Source organism: Poecilia reticulata, linkage group LG9 (assembly GCF_000633615.1).
Source record: "Poecilia reticulata strain Guanapo linkage group LG9, Guppy_female_1.0+MT, whole genome shotgun sequence".
NCBI classification, from domain to species: domain Eukaryota; kingdom Metazoa; phylum Chordata; class Actinopteri; order Cyprinodontiformes; family Poeciliidae; genus Poecilia; species Poecilia reticulata.
Genome location: NC_024339.1, coordinates 34,001,587 through 34,009,773, shown reverse-complemented (window position 1 = coordinate 34,009,773; position 8,187 = coordinate 34,001,587). Strand labels below are relative to the sequence as shown.

Below are 8,187 nucleotides of genomic sequence, written 5' to 3'. Positions count from 1 at the left end.
CACGCACACCCACGCACACACACACACAGCCACACACACCCACACACACACACACACACACTAGTTGCACGCGCTAACGTTGATTTGTTCTGGCTGAACCCCCAGGCGCGGCCATGATGATCAGCACCACGGCGTTTGGCGTCTACTTCTACTTGACGCTCAAAGTTCCCGGCGGAGCGCCGGCGCCCCACGCTGACCTCACCTGGCTGGCTCTGGCCAGCATGGCCGTCTTCATCGCAGGTGAGTTCAGGTTCACGTCAGCAGGAGGGTTTGAAGGAGGACGTTGGTAACGCGTGTCGTTTTCAGGCTTTGCCGTCGGCTGGGGTCCCATCCCGTGGCTGATCATGTCGGAGGTCATTCCCGTCAGAGTGAGGGGGTTTGCTGGAGCCGCCGTGGTGCTCAGTAACTGGGGCATGGCCTTCGTCATCACCAAAACCTTCCAGGACATGATGGTGGGTCAACCAGGGGAATCAAGGCTTCCTGCATGTTAGGAATACAGTTAGTTAACTTAGTTTGGTAGATTCAGATCAGATTCTCTCATTTTCTACACATTTTTTAATTATATTTTCTAGTATTTGCATTTTTTAAATGTTTATTGTTTTATTTTATGTACTTTTAACGCATTTTTTTACTGTCTGCTTATTTTTTCAAGATTTTAATGTTTTTTATTATTTGTGTTTATTTATTATGCTTTCAATTATTTTTATTTGTCTTTATTTATTTAGTTTTGTTTTCATTTAATTTATTTTCATTCTTTTAATATTTAATATTTTATTTTTAAAATATATTTGTCTGTCGTTTTTATTTTTATGCATTTAATATTTTTAAATTGTTATTGTCTTTATCTTTTATTCATTTATTTTTATGCACTTGATGTATTTACTTTTATTTATTTAGTGTTTTTAATTATTTTTAGTCTCTTTAATCTAATTTTAATGCTATTTTTTAAATTATTTTTTATTTCTTTACTCTTTATTTACTTGTTATGCTTTATATATATATATATGTATATATATATATATATTTGTTTATTTATGTTTAAATATTTTAATAACATCCCAGAGGTGTTGATGTGAGCGAACTGATTAGCCTGCAGTTCATTCACAGCCTCTTTGTTTCTAATCCGTTTCTGCTTCTCCTCCCAGAACCTCTTAACCAGCGCCGGGACGTTCTGGCTCTTCGCCTGCATGTGTGGCCTCAACATCATCTTCACCGTCGTCTTCGTCCCGGAAACCAAAGGCAAGACGCTGGAGCAGATCGAAGCCATTTTCAGAGGGACGTCAGGTCCGTGAACTCCTCCCTCGTCGGACCTCAGCAGCCTGAACAGACTGTTAAAAGTGGGCATTCAGAAAATATCCTCCAAGAACATGAAGCTAACTCAAAAAAAGTTCCATATTTGCCTTTACGGCAGAAAACAGGTGAATATTTTAAGTGATTCTTGTCTGTTTTGTGAAAACTGAACTGTATTTTATTAGTGAGGTGCAACGAAACTGGCCAACAGAGATGATGATGATGATGATGATGATGATGATGATGATGATGATGATGATGATGATGATGATGAGTTAGACATGTTGGCTCCTGAAAAATAACCGTAATCTGACGTCAGAAAGCTGTGAGGCGCCTGTTGCTCTTCGCTGCCCCCTGCAGGCCACAGAGCGCAAAAGCTTCACTACGGCAAAAAGATGCGTGTGAAGTTTCTGTCTGTGTGCGTTTCCACACAGGGGTTTTAATATTCTACCACTTATATATATTTAAAAAAAAAGGGTATAATCTGATAATAGATGAAAAAAGCTGATTTTTGCTGTTAAGTTGATAAAATCTTTATTTAACGCTTCCAACAAAACATTTACATGAACTAAAACTTTTCCCCTTTCTGAGTTTTTATGCTGCTTTTTGCTACACTTTTGTTATGATTTTCAGTTTGCTGATTTAAGCTCAGTGTTAGGAAAAACACGAGCCGTAATCAGAACAAAAAACTTAAAAATCCTCCACATGTTCCTCAGTTTACACTAGAAACACTATGTAAAGTTTAACGGAGTGCTGGGTTTTACCCGACTGCGTTGGTATTTGGATGTCATACGTAGTTTTTAAATATTCACAGTGAACGTTTGGGAGTTTTTAAATTTGATTTCACCACAAAATGTTCAGGTTTGTGTCATGATCGATTTTGAGCCTTTTAAATATTCAGAAACTATTTTAGTTAAGCTAATTTCATGGTTGTAGTTTTATTTTATGTAAAATTTGTGCGTCAAAGTGCACAAATGCTCAAATTCACCAACAGTATGAATTATTCTCCACAGCTGCAGCTGAAGGGACGTTTTTAACAGATTTAACACATAAATCACAGCAGACACAATAACTTTCGATTTTAATTTCCACAAGGTTCTGCTGCAGTTGGATCCGTAATAAGACTTAAAACTTTTGCACGCTTGAGGTTTGGTTTCTATCTGTCTGACAAAAATGCTGAATCGCCGTAGCAACCAGACGCAGCATTTTCTGATCCTCTGGTTCGCTGCGGTTTCTTTATTCCTATATGAATCCATTATCAAGCTTGTGTGTTTTGCTCTTCCTTTGAAATATCTGCTGAATTTTTAAATTTTTTAAAAAAATCTGGAGTCATCTTTGATGATCCTTCAGAAAGTGAAGCGGAACGGGACTTTCTGACACCACTTCCTGTTTTCGCTTGGCTTGATGTCAAGAATGGCGTCTTGTTGCTGTAATATTTTGCAGAGGAAATAACGTTATAAAGGTAGAAGGAGGTGAATAATGCTTCATGGAGTTCATGTTTACACTAACTGCATTTTTACTCAAAAAGCTGACATCTGTTATCTGTAACAACTTCATGTTTGTACCGGTTTTTTATTCTTATGGTTGTGTAGATTAAATGTTTTTAAAATGGATGCCTTGTGCTGATTTGACCTGGGAACAATTTTCCTTTGTTTCTTCACAGTTTGTATTTTTTGCTGATTCATCTTATTCTTTGGTACAAAAAAATGGTCTGTTTTGTAAAGTCACAATGATCCTGGTTGAATCTTTGAAAAAATAAAACTTGTGATTCTTTTTTTGTAGTTTGTGTTGCAGAAATTGTTAATTTTCTCATCAAAAATGTAATTTGTGACTTTAAAGATAAACATAAAATCAAACCCAGTGAGACAAAAACACACGCAATTAGTAATAATTGAAGAAGAATTGAGTTCAACTTTTCAAAATAAAAATCTCATTCAGTTGCCGTAACACTGGGTTTCCTCACAACAGTAATTTTCCCATCAATCAAAGCAGAAAGTTTCCAATTAGATCCAGATTCTGACAAATTATTAAAAAGTTTTTGAAGGAGTCTAAACAGGACTTCTTCACTTTGATGAGCAAACACTTCAAATTTATATTTTTAATTTGATTTTGTACCGTTTACCTGGAAATTAAAAAAATTAAATTAATGATAATCACATGTTTATCATCGTGTGATTTTAAAGTAAGACAAGTATTTAATAAAATCAAGCATAATGGCAAAAATAGATAACATGTTAATTTCATTCCATTGCTTCTGTGGGATCCTTAACAATTAGCTTAACAAGTAATTAAATAGGTAAAAGTTTGCTACTTTTATTTGGATATTTTGTACCTCATATATTTATGAGATAAAAAAAATACAACTTGACTGCAGTGCATAAAAAGTACTTCTTACAATCAAATACATTAAAGCTAAATAAAAACAATTATTTTATTGTATAACAAATAAAGTACAATAAACAGAAAGTGTGTTTAATATACGTGTATATTCTATGAGAACATCTATTCCAATGTTTAACAATTAATTTGTATTAAAAGCTGCATTCCGCGCTTGCGCACTTGCTCTTATTTTAATATTTCAAAATAAAAGCCTCACCTTCATCACCCTGACGACCGCTTTGTCTTACTTTTTATATTTAAAAAAAAAAAAGAAGAAACATTCTAAAAACATAGCTAATAAAAGCATGATGACGATTATTATTTTTTAAATTTTGTTTTAATTTTAATCGAGAAGCATTGTAGGTGCACGAGCTCCTTCCTGTGCGCGGTTAAATGTAACGGAAACGGTCCCGAAGCGCCTGCTGGTGTCACCCGGTTTATGTTCCGGCGCGCTGCTGGCTGTCAGCCTGCCCGCTGCTCGGCTCTGATAGCCGGGGATGCTGCTTGCCGCGCCGCGGACAGAGATGGAGTTCAACCGCAGAAACAGCGGAGTGACGGACGGAGTTTGAAACAAAGGCAGGGCGGTTGGCTTTAGTTCACCGCCTGAACTCACCGATCGGGGGGCTTTTCCCCCATTTTTTATACCGATAACAGAGAAATCAAAAAGTCCCGGTGAAGATGAAGCTGCTGAAGCCGAGCTGGGTGAGCCACAACGGTAAGCTGCTTGTGCAGGAATCTGTTGGACCAAGTTGTGCTTTTGTTGTCGGAGGGGGGGGGGAACTAGTTGAGGAGGTATGCTGGTGGTCCTAACTTGTTTTTCATTAACTCACTTTCCTGTTCTCAAATATTCCCGAATATGGGATAAAAACATCCCATAGTTTTTATTTCAGGACTCATATTGTCTCAGTTGAATAGATTTAAATTAGCTAACACAGCTAGCTGGTTAGCCCCCCGATTAGCCCCGACGCCAAACGACCCAAAAATAATTATCTACATCCACAGCTAATATGTCAAACTGGACATTTTGTTAAATATCTTTCCCGCTTGGAGTGACATTTTCTCAAACTGCTGACAGTTTCCAGGGTGAGCTGGAGGAAGCGTCCAGCTGCTGTTACTTTGGAAAGTTAACCGCTGAGGGAACGGCCTGAACGCCGGGCTGCGGCTGCAGGTACCGGGTTAAACTGAACACCTAGGCAGGGCTGTTTCCAGCCACACGATCCCAGATCACATCCTCAGTCTCTGCAGCTCATAACTGATATTTACATCAGCTTAAAAGATGCAGAAACTTGATTTTTCCACATAACTGTTGACGCTCCAAACAGTTGAACTGTTGTGCTACAGTTTTTTCCCTCTTAATGTCTGACTTCATGTCCTGTTGTGTTTTTGCTGTCAGTAAGATATTAAACTAAGTAAGGATGATAAATATAAACACTGTTCCTCTCATTAGTGTATTTAAAGTTGTTATGATTGTGCAGTTGGTCACACAGTAGTTTGAATTTGAGTTATGTTTCTTCCCAACATCTCAGGGTTATAAATGCAGAAAAAGTTCTTCTTTGCTGCACTGTTGTTGTTTTTTTGCTGTTCGAAATCATTTTCACAAATTGTCAAGCCACGAGAATCTCATAACCATTTACGTTCTTGATGTGTCGTAACTTTTAGCTCTATCACTTTCCAGTGTGATTTCTCTGAGTAAAACTTTAGGGTTTGCTTTAGTTATGTAAATGTAGTATTTCTGCTATCGTGTCGTCAGAAACGCCGAGGTGTTGAGGGTTGAATCTGACTCCATCGTCATCCTGTGTGCTGGTCCAGATGTTCAGCAGCTGGACATGAACTCAAACGTCCATTTTGGTTTGAAAACACCTGAAAATTCTGATGGAATGTAAAACTTTCAAATTTATGCAGGATAATTGCAGACAGAATAATGTGACGACCAGATGCAGGAACATCATGTTTCTACATCTAACCTGTATTTACTCTGCTCCTCTGTTCCACCTGTTCTGTCATTTAAATACTTTTAACACTCGGCACATTCCAGGGGTCATTACTGTCCTGCAGCTCCAGCTTAAACATCCTGGAAAATTACCAGCAGCTGAATGGATAAAACCACTCATTTCTACTCCATTTTTATCCATTTCTGTTAGCATTATTAGAGAAAACTAAACGCTGACGGGGTTCTTCAGGTTACAGCTGAGTAAATGTGCATTACAACAAACTAAAGTGCTGAGTTAAAGACTCACGATTCAGAGACGGAGTCGACCCAGAAGGTTCACCAGGAGCAGATTTCTTTCCCAGAAAGTCCTAGACTGCACAGCAGAGGAGGAGCCGGTTTCAGCTCGTCGCCGTTCTGTGGAAAATCACGCAATAACTGGGAAATTTCCATTAGGACGAACCTCTGGGATGCTCTTCTGGTGCTGCCTGAGTTTGTGCTTCAGGTTTTAACTGTGAATTAAAGATGATTTGAGTGAAATATTAACATGTTGGCGTTTGTGTTTTTCAGGCAAACCCATCTTTTCAGTCGATATTCATCCGGATGGGACGAAATTTGCAACAGGTGGACAAGGTGAGGCGTCGTCCTGCGCTCCATTCTGACGTGGAAATGTCCTTTCTGATAACTGCAGTCATTTTAATCGGCTCAAATGAAAAAATTCAAAGTAAATATTGTTGAATGATGCGTTTCCAGAGTGAAACTGGAAACTCCTGAAGGAAATCACTGATTTCAACGTTTGTTTTTGCAGGGGAGGATTCTGGGAAGGTGATGATCTGGAACATGGCGCCTGTCCTCAGGGAGGAAGACGAGAAGAATGAGAATATTCCCAAAATGCTCTGTCAGATGGACAATCACTTAGGTAAACAACCGAGCCTCAGCTCTGTTTGTAGTCTTAGATGCATTTTAGATTTGTTTATACCGAACTTTAACGGTTCTGATGTCCTTCAATGAAAACTTAAATCAGAAGCATAAAAATAACCACATAAAACAGTTTATGTAAAACTCAGAACTGAAATGTGCTGCAGGTCGTTTCCAGGACTGAATGGAAATAATCCATGGTGCATCATCTCTGTGTTTATCAGAAATGCTCTGATCAAACTGGAGCATGAAGATATTGGTCAAGATATTGATTAGTTCACTGATCCAGTTTGAATTCAGGTTTCAGGCATCAAACTAAATGGACGTCTAAATATTAAAACTTTCAGTTTGTTATTTAAAGTGTAACTAACGTCCCGGCCTCTGACAAACGTTAAACAATCCAAAGTGGGCGGAGCCAAGAGCCACCGAGGGGCGTGGCCAAATGTGGAGACCAATGTTGCTAGCTTAGCAACTTTGTTGCTATATTCAGCAACATTCCAGGCTCTTTGGCAACTTTTAGTCGGAAAAGGCAACTAGTGACAAATCTGGTGATTTTATTCTGTTATTAGAGAATTTTAAACCTGGAGTGAATCGGTGTGTGTGTGTGTGTTTCCTCTGCAGCCTGTGTGAACTGCGTGCGCTGGTCCAACAACGGGCTGTACCTGGCTTCAGGAGGAGACGACAAGCTGGTGATGGTGTGGAAGAGAGCGGCGTACGTCCACAAACCGCCGCCGTGTTTCTCAGAAACGGTCCGCTCTGTCTGAGACTCCATGTTTGTCTCCGCAGGCTGATCGGGCCGAGCACGGTGTTCGGCTCCAGCAGCAAGCTGGCCAACGTGGAGCAGTGGAGGTGTGTGACCATCCTGAGGAACCACACCGGAGGTACGCCGCCGCCGGCCGCCATGTTGGATCCGTCTGCTGCTGGTGCTCAGTGATCTGCTGTGTTTGCAGATGTGATGGACGTGGCGTGGTCGCCTCACGACGTGTGGCTGGCTTCCTGCAGCGTCGACAACACCATCGTCATCTGGAACGCTCGCAAGTTCCCAGGTGGGAGAAAACTCAAATCTGAAAACTCTGACTGCAGGAAGAACCGTAAAATCAGGAGGAATCCAAGTGAATCGCAGAACAACTCCATGGTTCTGTGAACGAATGTGAATCCGATCCCTTTGATTGTTCTAGTTGGTCAAATTCAGCAGTGCATGAACTGGTTTCCAGTTCCAAGGCAGCCTGGTCTGTAAAAGGTCACGGTTTCTGACCCAGAGGTCGCGCTGGACTTTTTGTTTTCCACCATTTTTGACTGATGGGGTCAAATAATGGTCTGTAATATAAATGTCCACTGCTTCCTCAGAGATGGTGACCTGCCTGCGCGGCCACACAGGGCTGGTGAAAGGCTTGACCTGGGACCCGGTGGGGAAGTACATCGCCTCGCAGGCCGACGACCACAGCCTGAAGGTGTGGAGGACGGTGGACTGGCAGATGGAGGCGAACATCACCAAACCCTTCAACGAGGTGAAGAGCTGCTGCTGCTGTAGTTGCAGCTGCTGGAGCTGCTGTAGTTGCAGCTGCTGGAGCTGCTGTAGTTGCAGCTGCTGGAGCTGCTGTAGTTGCAGCTGCTGCTGCTGCTGTAGTTGCAGTTGCTGCTGCTGCTGTAGTTGCAGCTGCTGGAGCTGCTGT

The 8,187-nt window shown here is 40.7% G+C and overlaps 2 protein-coding genes across 3 annotated transcripts in view; both read left to right on the top strand.

The window, feature by feature from the left end:
• Positions 1 to 1,827, top strand: part of slc2a8 (solute carrier family 2 member 8) — a 13,804-nt gene extending 11,977 nt beyond the window's left edge. Inside the window, exons 8-10 of one of the 2 annotated variants that reach the window (XM_017306928.1) lie at positions 106 to 240; positions 307 to 452; positions 1,146 to 1,827. In XM_017306928.1, the coding sequence (XP_017162417.1) occupies positions 106 to 240; positions 307 to 452; positions 1,146 to 1,292 (428 nt within the window). In that variant the 3' untranslated portion in view covers positions 1,293 to 1,827. The remainder of the gene's footprint in view (positions 1 to 105; positions 241 to 306; positions 453 to 1,145) is intronic. The other variant, XM_008419511.2, reaches the window with a different exon arrangement.
• A 2,202-nt stretch (positions 1,828 to 4,029) lies between these two features.
• hira (histone cell cycle regulator a) overlaps positions 4,030 to 8,187 on the top strand; it is a 14,954-nt gene continuing 10,796 nt past the window's right edge. The window contains exons 1-7 of the mRNA XM_008419510.2: positions 4,030 to 4,384; positions 6,167 to 6,229; positions 6,405 to 6,515; positions 7,136 to 7,226; positions 7,301 to 7,395; positions 7,465 to 7,560; positions 7,862 to 8,022. Of these exons, the coding sequence (XP_008417732.1) occupies positions 4,348 to 4,384; positions 6,167 to 6,229; positions 6,405 to 6,515; positions 7,136 to 7,226; positions 7,301 to 7,395; positions 7,465 to 7,560; positions 7,862 to 8,022 (654 nt within the window). The 5' untranslated portion in view covers positions 4,030 to 4,347. The remainder of the gene's footprint in view (positions 4,385 to 6,166; positions 6,230 to 6,404; positions 6,516 to 7,135; positions 7,227 to 7,300; positions 7,396 to 7,464; positions 7,561 to 7,861; positions 8,023 to 8,187) is intronic.